This window comes from Bombyx mori, chromosome 16, assembly GCF_030269925.1.
Source record: "Bombyx mori chromosome 16, ASM3026992v2".
Lineage (NCBI taxonomy): Eukaryota > Metazoa > Arthropoda > Insecta > Lepidoptera > Bombycidae > Bombyx > Bombyx mori.
This window is the reverse complement of record NC_085122.1, coordinates 12,919,645-12,940,300: the sequence shown is the minus strand read 5'-3', so window position 1 is coordinate 12,940,300 and position 20,656 is coordinate 12,919,645. Positions and strand designations below refer to the sequence as shown.

Sequence of the window (20,656 nt, the reverse complement as noted above, 5' to 3'; positions counted from 1 at the left end):
ATTTTATTTATTTGTGCTGATATCTTTCATTACACTATGTCACACGATGGCTACATATTCCCTTTCAAAAAAACTTCGGTGGTATTAAAAACATAGTGAGTACGATACGAATAAAAACCGCTTCTTACATATATAGGGTGATGCTAGGAGATTATCTATATATTTTTTTTTGTTATTAAAAAAAGTTATCGTTTTGGCTATTGTTGTGAATGAGATACATTCATCTCTTGGTACAACTGGCTCTGTACTTACGGCATTTTGATTTTAATACACCGAAATCCTTGTCCGAAGTGTCAATACCAATAAAAGTATAAATTATTTTTTTGTCAATTAGCTCAATGTTTGCTGCAATTATTTTCATATCAATTGTGTGATTTTTTTTTTGTTTTCGTTTTTACAGCGCATAATCTATTTCTTTTGTATTGTGATGCTTTAGTAGGGTTTGCAATAAAGTATATATGAGTCGACTATTATCAGAGCCGGCAATCTGACTTTTGGACAATGATTGGTAAATCAGAAAAACGAATTATTGACTTTGTATTCCATTGGCAGTCACAAAACTCTTCGGAACGACATCTTAGATAAATAACAGGTTAACTATTAACCTTTATTTAATGCAGGTTTTGAACCGTATTCTTTGAAGGAGACGATTATATTCAAATCAATCTGTATTGACATATCAATAAATTTTGTTTGTCCAAATGCACAGATTGCCACCTTTGATAATAGACGACTCATATACCCTGTTCTATGCATACCGAAGATTTGTATTTGTAACGAGCCGTATTACGGTGAATGTTTCGTGTATGATTCGTGTTATCACTTATCACATTGTTATCAAGCGTGAACGATATGTAGCGAACACGCCATGTTCGTCGGCAGATACGTAATAATCTATTTAATTCGTCATTTTGTTCCGTAATGTTAAACTCTTCGATTAACCAAATACGTAATGTAATAATGTAGGAAAGTTTTTTTTTTTTAAGCGTTCGCGTGTCTAGTACGATTAAATTGAATTATTGTAATTTATTATTCGCATTTTAAGCAAGTTTTTGTCGTAACACTCAGAAAAGAGATTGAGTTTTGACAGTACAAAAACTGCTCCTCCCTTTAAATCCAAACACATAACTGCTTCAACGTAAATATTCGCTGGCAACTACCGGTGCGAACTCATAAGACGTCCTGTCACCAAAGTAACCATAACTGCTTCACTCTATATATTGGCTGGTATCTACCTACCCGTGCGCACTCACAAGCCGTCCTATTACCAAAGCCAGAATACGGCTATGAATCAATAGTTACTCGTTAAAAAAATTATATTAGTAATGAATCATCAGTATTTACTTTGTTATGTATGTGGTCTCCGATGTTTATTACGCGGTTTAAAAAAAATCACAATGTATAATATAGCAACAACTTTTGAACTACGTCATATGACGTGACATGTTTTAGAGCAGCCTTTCCCAAAGTGGGCGATAACGCCCCTTTGTAGGCGCTGCAGGCCTAAAGGGGGGCGGTAAGAGACCCAGAAAAAAATGGGGTACTGTGAAGGAGCTTGGGAGGCGATTTGTAATTTTATCTAGGAGGACTTAGATACCGACTGAACTCTCGCTATAGTGGGTCTTTAAGTAGGTGATAAAAAGGGGCCGCTAAAAAATAATTTATTCTCAAACTAGGCAAAGACTAAATAAGTTTGGGAACCCCTGCTTTAGAGGAATGAGAAACAAGCGTGCAATATAAGATCCATAGCCGCTCCCATACAGGCGCCCCCTTGTATAACACGGTACTTGTAAAACACGGTTTCGATATTACATAAGGTCTCGATACTACACGGTGTACCTTGTTTCGTTTAACACGATTTCGATACAGCGCGATACGAATGAATCGTGTTTTACGAGGGACGCCTATATCAGCAGAATCAGAATAAATCAAAATCAGCACCAAATTTAAAGTAATCGCATGACGCGTGATAAAAATTAGCGATAAGCCTATTTAAATTTGATCGCGAATTTGAGCACCATCGGCGATTTAACACTTTGTAATCTATACTAATATTATAAAGCTGAAGACTTTGTTTGTTTGAACGCGCTAATCTTAGGAACTACTGGCCCGATTTAATAATTCTTTCAGTGTTAGATAACCAATTCCTTGAGGAAGGCTAGGGTAGGATATTTATTTTTTATTTATTTATTTACATAAGTACTGCCACATCACAAACATCTAACATTGAAAATAAATTTAAACTATTTAATTTATGGCCTGATGCATGTGACAACAATGGCGTACATAGCATAGGATAGGCTATATAACATCACGGTAAGGCCAATACAAGTGGAGCGCCAATAAAGAATGTTTCAAAATAGGGCTTTCAAAACATTCTATAAATCAAAAATAATTTCACTTTCTACGTAAATGAAGTGGGGGTAAAATTTAGCGTTATACTTCAGTAACTATTCCACGCGGACGGAGTCGCGGACAAAAGCTAGTTAGTCTATGTATCAACAAGGTTTGTTGTTTGACTTGCGCGTCACACGTAACGAGCTATTTGAAGCTTAGTCATAGTTTGACAATGAACCACATTATCTGGACGTTGGCCAGACGCATGAAAATACAATTAGCTTACATTTACTAAATTGGTATTTTTTTTTTGCGTTTTTTAGAATTTTATCATTCTGAACTTTATATTCGCAGCACGTAAAAATGTTACCTTTGACACCTTTGGTTACGTTTTAAAAATAATTTTAATAATCATTTTTGTAAGTTTATTTTCTTAGTTTGATGCAATTTAAGTCGTCGTGACCTAAAGGATAACACGTCCGTGCATTCGTATCGAATCCTTCATCACAGGGATTTTTTTAAAATAGCCCTTAAACCCGGAGTTTTAAGGTCAAATATGATTTATAGGCACATAACACCTTTATTCAATCTAAAAACTCAAAATCTTAAAAATGGTACTTACCCCTTCATCCACTCATGTCTTCAATTGTATAAAAGCATACTCGCGCCCGTCCTCCCGAATGATCGGCCGTTGATAATCCTCAATGTTGAGGGTCATGGTTGGCCTCCTCTAATAACTTTCTCCCAGATTATCCTGCGCCACTTCTGCCTACCCTCGGCTGTGTGGATAGCAAACGTGGACTGAAGCGTTGAGAGTGAAGCGTGTCTGATCCGACCAGTAAGAGTTTTGTAACGGGCTGGAACAGCTTCCCTTTCTTTGCCGCTAGGGGCGCTGTTCCAATTCCATACAAATTTGAGTTAACTTTCAATTTCAAATTCCAATTTTCGGAAACGTTAAAAAACTCGCACTAAGCCGTCGGTGAAGTCAGAATAAATGTACATTATTAAGGATAACTTAAAAACCACTGGTCGCGTTAGACTACTGAAACTACTACTACTACTACCTCTGGGCCTTCTTCCGTGTACCTTGCTTGTTACCATGAATGTTTTTTGTCCAACAGGTTTTACGATGAGTGCAAAAGGAGGTATAACATTAAACTATGGAAGACGTTCACAGACTGCTTCAACTGTCTTCCCGTTGCGGCGATAGGTGAGTGACATTATTTATTGCACTTTTAGGACTTTTTTTCCACCTAAGCTGATGGTCTAGCCCACTGAGCTTCTCGCCAGATCTTCTCAGTGGATCGCGTTTCCGATCCGGTGGTATATTCTGCTGATTTGTGTTGCTGGGGTTAGTGTTAGCAACTTCGTCAGGCTTGAGCCGCGTGAGCTCACTTACTTGTTAGGTTACGCTAACATAGCCTCTCAAGGCTATCATTTTAGGTAGGAAAAAAGTCACTAGAGTATACACTACTTTGGCTAATACATGTAACAGATAAGAATGATGACTTGATAAAGCAATATGAAGTGTTTTTGATCAACGTTACAATGAACCTTTAAAGAACGCAGATGAAAACATTGATTTAATTTTTCCGATTCGCAAAATGACTTATTAGTTTAATCTTCCGCTTATTATAGTTAATTTAATATTTCTAACGTTTTGAAAACTATCATTTCGTGGTTAAGGACGACTAAGCATAAATATGTTATACAATACAAGAACTAGAGGAACTTAGGAACTTAGAGGAAATTAATGAAGTTATACAAATGTAAAAATACAATGGAGGAAAGTCCTCGAATGGAGGCCACGGATGGGTACAAGGAGCGTGGGGCGTCCTCCAACCAGGTGGACTGACGACTTAGTGCGCACGGCGGGAAGTCGTTGGATGCGGAAGGCGGAGGACCGCATTGTGTGGAAGGCATTGGAGCAGTGGGCAGATAAAGGCTGATGATGATGATACAAATGTCTCGATGTATACTATCCTTTTTTTCGTTCCCGGGGTGTCTTTACCTTGGAACGTCCACACGACTAGCTCATATTCCTGGATCTCTCTTGACCTTTCTAAAGCAAGTAGAATTTAATCGAATTTTTCTGAGGTCGAGATTCTCCGTTCTTGTTTCGAGTGCTTTTGAAGTAGTACACTCCGATGTACTTCAATTGGAATTGGAATCCTCTTTGTACACGTTGTTTGGGTCAAATAACGTGTTTTGAGTGAAAGACCGATTGTTTAGTTGATTTGTTTGCAGCAAATCGATGATCATCAATATCTCGACTTTATCGATTACAGAATATTGTGATTTATTTTTAGTAATTGATATGAAACATCTATAGCACGTAAAACTAATGCTAGCGCCGGGACTGTTTCTTAATATTATTAGTTTATTTTTCAATATGCCACATGAATTTCTTGTCGTAAACTATCATTTTATGTACAGAATAATACCAATGTTTCACATTGCCAGCCTTTCCGCGATGACTCATTGTTCCTAAGTATGTCTAGTAATATCCTCCGAGTAAGTTCGAATGAGTTTTCAAGTCGTCTTCCATATTATGGTATATTTGTATCCTATTAGTATTAATGCCATAAAAAGCCTAAAGTCTCGGCAATTCATAAGAAAAACCGCACAAATTAGATACCGGGTTGTTTTGGAATCGCAACTGAAATATTAACAATATTATATGTACTTTATCGAATTCAATCAGAAATTTCGTAAGGTCTATGCTTTCTATTCAATTATAATACTACATTACGACGGTTCTGTTTTAGTTCACGGAACATTGTGTTCGTCGATTGATCCAATTAAGCGCTCGCTGTACCGTGATGTGGAAGCTGCGGTTCTCATACGTTAATTTATTAGTCGAGGTTTCAGTGGAGCCACGACACAAGGCTTTTGATCTTTTTGAAGAATAGTCTAATATACGCCGTGTTCGGTGTGAGATAGGCTACCAAAAGACAATTTTGGATAATATTTCATTCGAATTTCGTGACTCTTAACTACTTTGTCCTAAATAATAAGATTTGACGGTAGTTTGGTCAATTTTCTATAGCCTTGTTTGTAAGAATTCTCACAATTTTTTTTTTGCAAATGAAGACAGACACTGCCCTGCCTTCCGTTCCTTTCCGACCTACCAACACAAACAGCTGATGACGTGTAACCCCAACAATATCTATTTTGAGGGTAGTCCTTGCAATTACTAAAAATTTCATAGTCTGAAAAACAAGTCACTAGTTTGATGAATATATCACAACCACTGCTGAGACTTTAGTCACCATTCATTACTCTTCATCAAAAAAATCTGAATTAAATATACGGAAATATTCTTTAAAAAAAATATCATATTTTTAATTGGACCTCAAAATTGACGCTCACGTAATCCGGCTGCATGTCTAAAGATAAAATTCTTATCTGTCATTTTCGGAATTTATCGTTCGATAAATTATTATAAACTGCGTTTCTTTCTTCATTGTTCTAATGTAGAAAACCTTGTAGGTGACGTCAAACTACTTGTTCGCTCATTGGCTACCAATTGAGGCTGATTAATCTTGATGAAGATTGAAAGCGGCCTGGGTTTCGTTTACAGTACACAATTAGCGTGATTCAAATATCACCGATTCTTTTGCGCAACAATAGGGTTATTATTGTCTCATGTGTGGTATGAGCTGCATGATGATATAGTAATTATTTAAGAGCTCGCGATCCTTCCGACCGAAGCTGAGTGGGGAACACCCCGTACATATCAAAACAAAGAATGGCTTAAAGTCTTAAAGGCTTTTGAAGTCGTCGTGGCCTAAAGGATAAGACGTCCGGTGCATTCGTATCTAGCGATGTACCGGTATTCGAATCCCGCAGGCGGGTACCAAATTTTCTAATGAAATACGTACTTAACAAATGTTCACGATTGACTTCCACGGTGAAGGAATAACATAGTGTAAAAATCAAACCCGCAAAATTATAATTTGCGTAATTATTGGTGGTAGGACCTCTTGTGAGTCTGCTCGGGTAGGCACCACCGCCCTGCCTATTTCTGCCATGAAGCAGTAATGCGTTTCGGTTTGAAGGGTGGGGCCGCTGTTGTAACTATAAGCTTAGAACTTATATCTCAAGGTAGATGGTGGCATTTACCTTGTAGATGTCTATGGGCTCCGGTAACCGCTTAACACCAGGTGGGCCGTAAGCACGTCCACCCACCTAAGCAATAAAAAAAAAGTTCCTCTGCCTAGATTGAAACATATCAAAATATCTTGTACATTGGGGAACATCTTTATCAAACTCTTGATTGCTTTGCTGCATAAATAGACAGCACTCCCAACCCTTGCAGTATTTTGAGTCTAAAGATCTGTGACTTTTCACGGGTCTTTTAGATGCAATGAAAAGAATTAAATTAAAAAAAAGAATTTAACAGCCGTCTGGTGTAGTGGTAAGTGACATGGTCACTACACTAGGGGGTCGCGGGTTCGAATCCCGCCAAGGGAAGATATTTGTATGATAAATATAAGTGTCTTTTCCAGGGTTATGGATGTATATTAAATATATGTATGTTTATAATAAAAATCTTATATTTATTTACGTTATCTGGTACCTGTAACACAAGTTCTTTACGAACTTAGCACGGAACCAGTTAACGTGGCGTGATGGTTAGTAAATATATATTTATTTATTATAAAATAAAATACTCGTAGTACTTGAAGAAAAAATGTTAGCATTCATTAACTTGCCAATCTTTTCGCGCAAATATCACGTTACGCGGATCGCGTATCACTGGACACCGTAATCGCGTAAATAAATATGAATAGTTCGTTACTCGGCCTGCAGCCAAGTTCGTGCTAGGGCTGCCAACATTTTATCACTTAATGAATTAATTTTTTTTTTTCAGTGTAAATCATAAAATATAATATATGTAAACTCTATTTAAATAATATTTCCATATATCTAGAGATGAACTTAGTCGTAACAGTAACAAATCGAATGTTAATGTTTACGAAAATCAATAAATAATATTTTTTATGAGAAGGTCGTGCTAGGGTTGCCAACATTTTATCTGTTAATGAAATTTAAAAAAATTTCAGAGTACATTATAAATTATAATATACGTAAACTCTATATATAATATTACCATATATTTAGAGATAAACTTAGTAATAACAGTAACAAATCGAATGTTAATCTTACGAAAGAAAATCAATAAATAATATTTTTTATGAAACACGTCTTGATCAAAATTTGACACAAATTTTTACAACGGACGTTTTTTTTTTATTGCTTAGATGGGTGGACGAGCTCACAGCCCACCTGGTGTTAAGTGGTTACTGGAGCCCATAGACATCTACAACGTAAATGCGCCACCCACCTTGAGATATAAGTTCTAAGGTCTCAAGTAAAGTTCAGGCAGACAGACACATACTATTTCTATATTTACGTAGAAAAATAAATAAATGAAATAATTTCTGTATTTGTTAATACAGGTAGGGTTCCCGCAGCCCTAGGTCGATACATACACGACGCCGACGCGGCGCGGCGTTTGTATTTTTGATACGTTCATACCTCTAGTACGTTTGTTTTGCAGACGCGCCGAAACCACGTGCCTGCTCTGTTCAACAGAGTTTCTTTTCCGCGTAATGTCTGCAGAATAGATATATTTTAGTGTTGCATTAAATTCAATCGAACTAGTTTTGTTTATCTCGTTCAGTTTTTGATAGAGATTATTTTTAACTTCGGAACGTAATAAAACTCAAAAAATGAATATCTATATATTAATACGTGAAGCCAAAACTTTGTATCCCTTTTTACGAAAATTGCACGGACGGAGGAGTATGAAACTTTCCACACTTATAGAGAATATAGAGAAGAAGTGCACAATGCTAATATTTTTTTTAAATAATGCATAAAAGATACATTAAATCAATAAAGAAAACATTACCCACACTACATACCATGTATTTGACGCACACACGCATGCATAATATTTATTGTCAAACTTTTGTTCTTGACGTCTGTGGTCAAATTGAGACTAGATTAAATATTGTTTGTCTTTATTAATATTTTTTTATAGTACAAGGGTGGGATGATAAGTAACTAGCCTAACAATAAAACACTTAACTTTTCGTGATAAAATTAATTTTATTTTTCGACATAGTCTTCGTGAACCTCTACGCACTTATTCCATCTTCGTTCTAAAGCAGTAATGCCTTCCATAAAATGATTTCTTTCGAGTCCTGCGAAATACTCCTTTAGAGCGGCTATGACTTCATCATTTGTGGTAAATTTCTGTCCGCCCAAAAAAGTTTTGAGCTTAGGGAATAAGTGGAAGTCTGATGGCGCTATATCAGGCGAATAAGGTGGGTGGGACAGCAAATCATACTTCAATTCGTTGATTTTTGCCATAGCTTTAACACATGTGTGAACCCTAGCGCTGTCTTGGCGGAAGATGATTTATTTTTCGCCAAATCTGGTCGTTTTTGCTGAATACACTGATGAAAATTATCTAGAAGATTAGCGTAGTATTCTCCATTAATCGTTTGACCTTTAGGAAGGTAAACTATCATCAAGATCCCATCTGCATCCCAAAAGACGGAAGCCATCACTTTTCCGGCCGACTTTACAGCCATGGCTTTTTTGGAGCTGGGCATCGCGATTGCGTCCACTGTTTTGATTGAATTTTTGATTCTGGCGTGTAATAACGAACCCATGTTTCATCTATTGTTACAAATCGACGTAAAAAATCGGCATTATTACTCTGAAACGGTCCAGACATTCTTTTGACTTTTGCACCCGAATCCTCTTTTGATCGTGCGTAAGCAATCGCGGCACCCAACGGGCCGATGACTTTTTCATATTTAATTCCTCACTTAGGATATGATGTACCCGGTCTTTTGAGATACCTGTAGTATCAGTTGTTTCAGATAACTTCAATCGTCGATCTGTTAAAACCATAACATGTACTTTCACGACCATTTCAGGAGTCGTGACGCTTTTTGGACGTCCGGGGCGGGCTTCATCTTGGACACATGTACGACCGCGTTTAAACTCAGCCACCCAGTTTTTTACTGTGCCATAAGAAGGAGCACATTCACCCTAAGCATTATTTAACTCGTCATAGATATCTTTCCTTTTCGTGCCCTTCATATGAAGAAACTTTATCACCGCTCTTTGTTCAATTTTATCCATTTTGAAAACACTTGACGAAATATATTTTCAAATGACAAAAAATCAATAAAATTTTCACGCCACCAAATTCAAATTTAGAACACAGGTAGCCAGAGATACGAATTTAAAAATTACATATTTTTTTTTTTAAAGTATAACTTTTTAAATAGTAGAGGCTAGTTACTTATCATCCCGCCCTCGTATAGTGTTGGCGAAAATTGTGATAATAGAAGTATAAAATACAATCATAATAGTGTACAAACTTATTATACATTTCCAATTAATTATAGTCGAATTTCGACTACTGCGGGATCTCTAGTTATTAACGTGTCACTGGCTAGGTGTGGAAGAATATGTTCAACATACTGGTGTACTAGAAATTGAGCAGAAGATACCAAACTAAACAAATAAGTAGTTGCATGTCGTGTATTGAATTTTGGAAGCAGCTTAAGATTGACAATGGGATCTAAATATAAATTGTAATAAGTTTTTAATCAATACCGAATGATCGTGAAGTCGTCGTGGCCTAAAGGATAAGGCGCCCGGTGCGTTGGTATGTATCGATGCGACTGTCCCAGTGTTCAAAATCCACAGGAAGGTCCCAATTTTTCTAATGAAATACGTACTTAGCAAATGTTCACGAATTACTTTCACGGTTAAGGAACAACACGTCGTATTTATTAAATACTAGCTGACCCGGCAAGACTTCGTAGTGCCTCAATCTATAAATAAAAGACCTAAACTTTTGTATAAAATAATCTTAAAACAAACAAAAGGAATTCGTCCGACGGGGTACACATCAAAGGAAAAACAAAATTGTTATTTTTATTTAATTCCGAGCATTTTCATATTTATCTACCTTTTAAACCTCTGGATTTCCACAAATCATTCAAGACCAAAATTAGTCAAATCGGTCCAGCCGTTCTCGAGTTTTAGCGAGACTAACGAACAGCAATTCATTTTTATATATATTAAATTAAATATACATGTCTCTTTTGCAGATGTCAATAAATGATTATAAAAAATATGTAATAACATTTTAAATTCAACGTGTCCTTGACGTGAAACGTATTCGATAATGTAACGAATTCGCCCTTGTCCTTAGAAAGTTGTACACGCGATAAGCCAAGGTCAGGCAATTATATCGTCGTCTGTATCGAAAACGAAAGGGATTTGTGATTGATTAATTCCGTTTTGGATACAATAAATAAATATTTAATAACAATCACGCCCCGTTAACTGGTTCCGTGCTAAGTTCGTAAAAATTTGTGTTACAGGTACCAGATAACGGAAATAAATATAAGATTTATATTATACACGTACATATATTTAATATACATCCATAACCCTGGAAAAGACATTGTATATTTATCATACAAATATCTTCCCTTGGCGGGATTCGAACCCGCGACCCCTTTGTGTAGTGACCATGTCACTTACCACTACACCAATTAAAATGTTTCAATAAATTCGAATGTAAAATCTTCTACTGTTGCTGGAGATTTGAATATCTCTTTGATTTAATTTGTGATTGAGGAACCCCCGTCCGCGAGAAACTGGTATAGCCCCTTAAGCTATCAGCGAATAGGTATGGAAGGAAAAAAGAAGAAACCTGCCTCCTCAGGAATGTGGCCTTATAGGTGTTTGTATCTTAGGTCAGTTTCAGTTTTCCTCAAAGCTATGTAACTGGATAATTGAAACTTGATATGAAAAGGACATATACACCTTAAGTGAAGTGAATTGTGTTTATGAATGCTCACATTTTTATTCCATTAGCTGTTAGCTATACAAGTTATCTGTAATACATATAAATAAAATTAGAGTGTCTGTTTGTAATATTGAAATAGCCTCTTTTTACTACATTCATTCATATGAATATATATATATATATACGGTACATACGCCAAAATAACATTTATTACAATATTTGTCTGTCTGTCTGTCTGTTTATTCCGACGAAACCTCTGGAACGACTGGACCGATTTTGACGGGACTTTCACTGATGATATAAGGACTTAGGCAACTTTTTTTAGACTAGCTTCACCCCGTTTCACCCGCGGTACCGGGTGATTACCGCGGGTAACATCGCGGGACTCAGCTATCAATAATAAAATTTAATGTTTCCGAAGCGAAGCGAGGGCGGGTAGCTAGTCTGTAATAATAAAAACGTTTAAACAGTTTAATCTTCTCGAAGCGGTACGCTTATGTTTATTATCTAATAAAAATACATTGTAATACCATCAGTTGTCGAGTGCATTAACACCGCAATGGACTCTTCGAACGTGATGATCTCGTGGAACCAAAAATATCTCGACAGATATGATCGTGGCGGTAGATAGCTCTTCAAATGCATAAAACTCATCCGAGATTAAACTTTGATAACAGTTGAGAGCAATTTTTCAAATTAACAGACTTATGACGACGCTTGCAGCTGAAAGTAAGTATTGTACTTTTTGACGAAGCATGTTGCTGATAACTTTATTTCCGTAATCTGACGAAGCATGTTGCGGATAATAACATGTACTTTTAGGTTTGGAATATTGTGTTCTTTTTTTTAATATTAATTAACAGATATTCAGAAATTGACCAGTAACTAACTTCCGACTAGTAAGCTACACTTTTTTAATTAATTTTAGTAGAATAAAAGTATTTTTCTGGTACCGTCAATTTTTTTTAATAATATCAATAAAGTAATTCCACTACTAATAAATAGAAAACATGTTGTTTTAACGAATTTCAACAACTTAACTGTTTTTAAGAGTTTATAATTCGTAAATTTGCAATTTAAAGCAAAAGTGGTTGACGGATGGATGCCACACGAGGCCGTTGACCCCGCGCGTCATCTCATCATCGTCATCGCGTTTTTAATTGTCACATTGCGTTAGCTTTATATATTGGCTTATGTTGGTCAATCAATAATCACACATAATGCTGGTGGTAGGACCACTTGTGAGTCCGCGCGGATAGGTACCACCGCCCTGCCTATTTCTGCCGTGAAGCAGTAATGCGTTTCGGTTTGAAGGGTGGTGCAGCCGTTGTAACTATACTGAGACCTCAGAAATTATATCTCGAGGTGGGTGGCGCATTTACATAGTAGATGTCTATGGGCTCCAGTAACCACTTAACACCAGATGGGCTGTGAGCTCTTCCACCCATCTAAGCAATAAAAAAGAAAAAAGAAAAGAAAGTAATGCGTGTAACAGTACATAGCCGTAAATTTCTGAAGACCCGAAACCAGTACGTGTCCTGTATCGAAACTGCAATACTCGCGTGTGATTTACTCATAATACTGCCAGATCACGTTCTCAGAATTCCAGTTCGTTAACTACTAGCGTTATAGTTATACGTTTCCAGTTTTGGTTTGCAAGATAGCTGGTAGTTGCCTATTGATTTCTACTAGGCCTATTTTACGGACTTTCTATATGTCGGAAACGGTCATTAGTTTGGTAGCTAAACGAAACGCAGCACGATTCCCGAGAGATGGCAGCACGATTGCGGTATCGTCTGAACTCGCCTAACGACAGAGCCTAGCCGATGAAGGCGCGTAGACGCCATCACACTTAGGTACCAACCAGCCTTCCTGAAGAGCGATGCCTCCGTCCTAAGAACTGTCATTCGTTTTCGTTTGCTAACGTCAAGAGATTATTTCTCTTAGCTCGATCACCCTATTCGCCCCTACGATGTCTGACGATAGTGTTACTTATATATGTATAAATGGTGCCGGATTTGAATTTATTAAAAAATGCACAAGCATTTCCGAGGTCAATACGGGTTTAATAAGAGTTCTTGAATTAAACCGCTTGTGATGAAAGAACAGTCTACAATAAAATTTGATTTTATTAAAATTTAGTACAATATTGTATTGTTAAATTCCAATGGAACTAACAACAAGGAAACGATTGAATTACACGTACATCGTTGAGGACAAAACGTGATTCTCTTAATAAGGATAGTGACCCAGTAGTAATTTGTGATGTCTGCATTGTTATTCTACGGTGTACTTTGTTGTGTGTTTTTGGTATTTTCATACCGGATCCTATGGACCGAATGGTAAACAGTCGACGTCGTCCTAAACCCGTCATTACGGATCCTCCTGATCTAATAACGGTGCTTTTACGTACCACAAGCACCGGTTACCGTCTTCGCCGAACCCGTCGCTTGCGAAGAAAGGCTCGACGAGTAAATTATCCCATAGACACAGCCCATTGGGTTTCTCGCCGGATCTTCTCAGTGGGTAGCGTTTCCGATCCGGTGGTAGATTCTGCGAAGCACTACTTACTAGGGCCAGTGCTAGCAACACTCCCGGCTTATGCCCCGTGTATGCTGAAATAGCCTCTCAAGGCTATCAGCATAGGTAGGTTAAAAAAAAGGTATTTTCAATATTGACGAGCAACAGCTGTTAATAGTGACGCTTTTGCGGTCGTACTCTGTGGAATCGGCAAGGGTAAATTTGATATCGTGCAAATTATGAAGCAATACATACAAGGATATAGCTATAAAATTTGTCAAATTATGAAGAAGTAAAAAACGGTATTATGTGTATGTAGTATTTCTTTGGTTTTCGCGATTCGTTGACGTAAATAAAATTGCTTTCCGTCCGTGACCAAAAAAACCGTATAATATCTGAAACAAATAATATGACAATAAAAAACAGGAGATTAAACCGTAAAAGAAATTTTAAATTTGTTTAATTAACCTATATACACTAAAACGTAAATTAGCCCACTCTCTTGGAAACATGAGGTCGAATCGATTTATATAACATCTGTCGCACGCTTTAGACTTGCAAGCATCGCGATAGAAATCGGCAGAGTAGGATTGATACCTACCCGTGCAGGCTCACATTACACCCGATCACTAGCAAGAACTTTTGCAGTTTGTATTTTCCATTGTCCCTTTCGTTTGTAGGAAGGTTTGATGTTGGGGACACGTTTAAAATTTCCTGCACCCGCTTTTCTATGTAACTTTTTAATTTTTAATTAGTAAACTGAATTTTAAAAAGACCTACCGCATTAAAGCAAGATGTGAGATAAAATCGAATTCTGTATCATTTAAAGGCTTCTGAAACTCACAAAATCTCATGTTTTTTTTTGTGATTCTAATCTATCTGCGAGTCTGCTACTATCAATATAGCCGTGACCGTGAAGGGTGCATGAAAATGTTTTATCGCGTGGCAAGAGAATGTCCTTAACCAGTCGACTGTCGCGTGCGCTTTTCGTAAACAAGGAGTATACCTTCGAATAGTTTGGTTTTAAAATTATTTCCATCGCCTTGAGTGGCTCTTATCATTGCTTCCGCGTTATCATTTTTATTGCACTACGTGAGTGTGTTGTCGAGAGATTTTCGGTCTGAGTCGATGCCGAAGTTCATAGCACAACGGGCATTAGACCATCCTGAGACAGTTCGAATTTTCAATATATTTGGTACAACAGCTGCGTACCCTTCGAACCGTAACGCATGATTAATTATTGGCGGAACAGGTGCTCATTAAATCCATAAGAGTGAATTTAAAATACATATATTCTTCAAAAACCCCTGTTAACTCCGTTTTCATTGTTACATGTCCAATGACGACATCAATCCGCGCAATATTGTCGCTCGTGTATTGAAAATCTTGAAACACGTTCCCTTATTTTATACAGGCTATCCTTGTCTTGTACATGTTTAATATTTTACTTTCGTTTTGTCGTCATATCGATATACAATGAAATATACCCTACTCTTATGATTTTAATAGATTCTTTAAAGATTCTTGTAATTCAGAATTTGTAAATTATAAATCTGTTTAGTGATGGATATACTGTGAAGTGTCTTCACTATTGTTCGACAACACGCTCCAATACTTGAAGAATATTTTTTAGTGGAGTGCTGCGTGGAATAATGACCTTTTCAAGAGCACGCAGCCAGCCTTGAGAGATGGTAATTCTCCGTCCCTCTCTCCTGGCTGAGTCTGTGCTCGCCCACCGGTCCTGGTGAAACTGGAAAGGCCTACGGGCCATCAATAATCCTTCCTAAACTTGTCGATAACGACGAAGAGTTCGCCGAGAGAACTAACCCATATACATAGCCCACTGAGTTTCTCATCGGATGTTCTCAGTGGCCCATGAATCCGATCCGGTGGTAGATTCTGCGAAGCACTGCTCTTACTATGACTAGGGTTAGCAAATTCTCTTAGGTTGAGCCCGTGAGCTCTTCTACCCCCGGGCGTATCTGGAACAGCCTCTTAGGTTACTGGCAAATACGTATGAAAAAAAAACTGAATGGATTCATTGCGTGTTGATGTTATAAAACAAACCGAACACATATGTTTTATATATAAATGTTTATGGCAGTGTTTTGTGCTCAGTTCAAAACGAAAATATTACGAAATTTATTGCGGTGTGGGAGGAGGAGTTTAAATTCTCTGAAACGCTTTACAGAATCCCCAAACATTTTATTGAATTACCTCGAAGCTTTTATTTAGGCTAAAATAAATACAGATATTGGGATAATGCATCGGTAGATGAAATTTATCGTAAATGGGTGGATGATAAAACCTTTCAATTAATAATTTTTCTTCAGTAGGTTCAATATACAGGGAATTCTCTCGAAAACATTAATCTTTAACCTCAAATGGACAACGTTAGTAAAATAGAAAAAAAATGTTATTTAACTTTATTCGCTCGTCTGCCATTCTCAAGATAATTAAATAAATTAAAATATATTAAATTTCGCTTATTATATAAGTAATTGTCAAAAGAAATGGAAGTATAATAATCTGAAACATAATATGAAAGTTTCGTTTGATTACTAATTTGAAATTGAAATTTTCGCATCGTGGAGATTAGATATTTGTGATTTCTCTTGTATTTTTAGATACGTGTATTATAAGCATTTTGATTTGGAATCATTTTGGATTCAGTTTTATTGACTGCATTAAAATTCCATTCGCGTTCATGAGTTACGGAATGGATAAAAGGATTTAAAAAACTGCTGAAATATTACAACGCTATTATGATTCAACAATGCCTCTACTGTAGCTAATACTCTCTTGAGTGGCGATATGACTCGTTGAGATCTCTGTTTGATTTCGCAGACAATGCAATACTGTATACTATAATGCAGAGGATTACCTGGCTAATGAAAACGATTGTGACACATTCTGAGTCGTGAATGTCTAGCGTCTGAAATCTTGGTCGAAGTACGGTAATTTACGGTTCGATGAATTTAAACTTGCTATCTATACTAATATATAAATCTACAGTGGTTTTTACGGATGTTCCGTTATAACTACTGAACCGTGCATCCGATTGACTTGAAACTTGGTATCCACGTAGAAAATACATGTACTTAATGGATAGGCTGATATTTATATGCGTGTTGAACTCCCTACACCGGTCGCGGGGGCGTTAATGATGAGAATCTTTGTGGGGATGAAAAATAATAATGTTAATTTTAAATGCCCAGCGAAGCGGACGGGTACAGTTAGTATTTTTATAGGTGTGTTTGATAAGCGAATATCTCATCTCCGCTGCATAAGTTTTGACGTAGTATCGATCGAATGGCTGAAAAAACTTTTAACTTATTGAATGTCAAAATTAATTAACCATAGGCGATGGTGCCATGGACAGGTTCCATTGTTCGAATTAGGAATCACATCCTGAAAAATAAACAAAGTGAGCGAAGTAGTTTTTTGTTTATTATATTTGTTTTCGTAGTACATACTGTTTTATATATTGTTATTGCTTTTAAAAAACATCATTGACAATAATGTCACATGGCAATGTAACAACAACGTAAAAAAAAAAAAAAAAAAAACTTGTTAATTCTTTTGAATAATTAAATAGAAAATTAATAATGATTATAAAAATTAAATGTAAAGTGCTGTAGAAACCCGAACACTTGAGAGTTAAGCGTCTTGAAATTTTTATCGTTCCGAAAAATTATACGAGTTACGAAATCGCGAGTTTCCCGAAAAACGAAACGACGCGTCTACTATTATTGGGTCACGGACGAATATTAACCTTCGTTCGAACGCTGGAAGTAAACGCAAACATTTTAGTTACTACTAGCGACCCGCCCCCGCTTCGCTTCGGAAACATTCAAATTAATTACGGATAGCTGAGTCCCGCGATGCTACCGGCGGTTATTGTCGTACCGCGGGTGAAGCCGTGGGGCGAAGCTAGTCTAAAAAAAGTAGCCTACGCTACTCCTTATATCATCAGCTACCTATCAGTGAAAGTCCCGTCAAAATCGGTCCAGCCGTTCCAGAGATTAGCCGGAACAAACAGACAGACAAGAATTGTAAAAAATGTTATTTTGGTGTATGTACCGTATATATATTCACTAGCGACCCGCCTTCGCTTCGGAAACTGTAATTTATTTTTGATTTCTCCATTATTTAATGGATATTATTATACATATAAACTTTCCTCTTCAATCACTCTACCTATTAAAAAAACCGCATCAAAATCCGTTGCGTAGTTTTAAAGATTTAAGCATACATAGGGACAGAGAAAACGACTTTGTTTTATACTATGTAGTGATATTCATGTAGTAAAAAGAGGCTATTTCAATATTACAGACACTCCAATTTTATTTATATTATAGATGACTGCCGATTTAGCTATGCATTTTATGACGTCATAATGTGACCGACCACAAATGATATCAACGACGATGTGTCTATTTATAATTTAAAATGTAACGTTGCACAACTTATGTGATTTATTTAAATTGGAATCCAAGAAACATGCTGGTGGTAAGATGAGTCTTGTGAGTCCGTGCGGGTAGGTACCACCACGCTGCCTATTTCTGCCGTGAAGCAGTAATGCGTTTCGGATTGTAGGGCGGGGCAGCCGTTGTAACTATACTGAGACGTTAGAACTCATGTCTCAAGTTGGGTGGCGGAATTTACGCTGGAGATGTCTATGGGCTCCGGTAACCATTTTACACCAGGTGGACTGTGAGCTCGCCTAACCATCTAAGCAATAAATTTAAAAAAATACGCTGTAGATGCCTATGGGCTCCGGTACTCTATTACCACCAGATAGGCTGTGAGCTCCTTTACCTATCTCAACAATAAATAAAAAAAAAAACAGATGTTATTTTGTTCCAAATCAAGCATTAAAATACAATAAAAGAACAAATATATATAATACTCTCATATAAAACAAATATTATACAATGTACCAAGATTCACGAGGTCACTCTTGTGTTTATAAATATTAAGATACTTTATATCTAAGAAGGAAGTAAATAGAAAATTGTACTTGACGATGTTATCAACCTCGAAACAGCATCTGTTGTATGATCCGTTCTTCCGGGAGCCTTTGGGATTCGTGTTGGGAAAACTAATTGTTAGTTTGACACGAAACACACGACTTGATTATTCTCTACGTGATTCGAATCTATTGTAACGTCTGATGAATTTGCATATATGTACTATTTGTTTACTCGATACTTGAGCGACAAAGAAATTTAGCTCTGGTAAAATATTAGCTGATGTTGATATATCGTATTGTTTAGTACCATTATCCTAGTTTAGTGGTCACTAAACACTGATCACTTTAATAATAATAACATTACCATTAAAAATCTAAAACATTTTGTTTTATCACGCATCTAAAAACGGATGCTTGCGTTTGTCATCTATACTATCTATACTTCTATACTAATGTTACAAAGAGGAAAGATTTGTTTGTTTGTTTGTATTGAATATGCTCCGAAACTACCGATTTGAAAACTTCTTTCATTGTTTGGAAGCTACACTATCTCCGAGTGACAGGCTATTTTTTTTTTAACGAAAATTAGGGATCCTTACTAGAACTTTTGTTAAAGACCCCAACGAAGCCGGAGCGGGCCGCTAGTTTCTAATAAAGAAATAGTGTTAAAGTCTATACGAAGAATATCCGTTAAGTGATATTTAACTAAAATATATGTGCCATACGTATTTTGGATATCTAGAACCTTATACCTCGCGTACTATAATCTTCTGGAGATTTCTCACTAATTGAACATAAGTGTTTTATCAGACGCCATGTCTCATCTAAGGTAAAATGTGATCTTAAAAGTTTTTTACGGTTATATCGAAATCGTTTTTTTGTTTTTTTTGTTTTTCTACCTAATCTGATAGCTTTGAGAGGCTTTATCAGCGTCGCCTTAACTAGTAGGCGAGCTCACGGGGCTCAAACCTGATGACAACGAAATCATATCGATTCACATTTGATCGTTTCTCATGGTTGCGAAAAACATTCAACAGAATTGATACATTGTAGGGTATAATCTTACCAACTCAAAATAACAACAGAATTAACTAACGAACAATTAGTAAAACTAGTAATCCTATTATAAAAAGCTTCTATTTGCCAAGAGAATTACTAGGCACGGCTTGTAATTGTTGTTTGCAAAATGGGCAGAGTCTAATGCTCTTCCATTTGGCAATTGAGCGTGTGGTTACTATCCGTAATGAGAATAAGGGACAGTAATCACCATGAGTGCTTTTAGTCTATGCGTGTGTGTAATAGGTGACTTAATCTATAGATACTTTTAAAGCTCATTAAGTAAGCTTGTAAAAAAAATTTGGTGTTATATTTAGAGAATCTTTCATTGATTTTGCAAGCTCAGGAGTGAGGGAAGTAACCCTTTAAGAAGACTTACTATTACTTTCGTATTTTTTGTTCCAGTGTTACTTTTGCCAGTAGATTCGCTAATAAATCAGTTACCATAAATGTCTTCGTTTTTGGAGTGTTGTTTATTATCGAAGTTATATTAGAAGAATATAATCGATAAATAAAAGACCTAAAATTTTGTATAAAATAAACTTAAAACAAACAAAAAGAATCCGTCCGACGGGGGCCACATCAAAGGGAAAACAAAATTGTTATTTTTATTTAATTCCGACCATTTTCTTAATTCTCTTTTACCTTTTAAATCTACCTTTTAAACCTTCACTGGACTTCCACAAATAATTCAAGACCAAAATTAGCCAAATCGGTCCAGCCGTTCTCGAGTTTAGCGAGACTTACGAACAGCAATTCATTTTTATATATATAGATTAACATATTTTAGTAACATATAATATGCAAGATTTAAGGGTTGGGAAGCGTAGCCATACTTAAAACTCTTATTCTGGGCTTCTATCTCCTTCAGATTTTCTTACGCCCTCATAATTTGAATTAAAGTGCTGGACTAT

The 20,656-nt window shown here is 36.5% G+C and overlaps 1 protein-coding gene across 1 annotated transcript in view; it reads left to right on the top strand.

Annotated features, from left to right (window-relative positions):
* LOC733020 (protein phosphatase 1 catalytic subunit) overlaps window positions 1–20,656 on the top strand; it is a gene marked incomplete at its 5' end in the record, with an annotated part of 47,940 nt that overhangs the window by 6,028 nt on the left and 21,256 nt on the right. Inside the window, 1 exon segment of the mRNA NM_001047015.1 lies at window positions 3,459–3,547. Coding sequence (NP_001040480.1) covers window positions 3,459–3,547 — 89 coding nt within the window.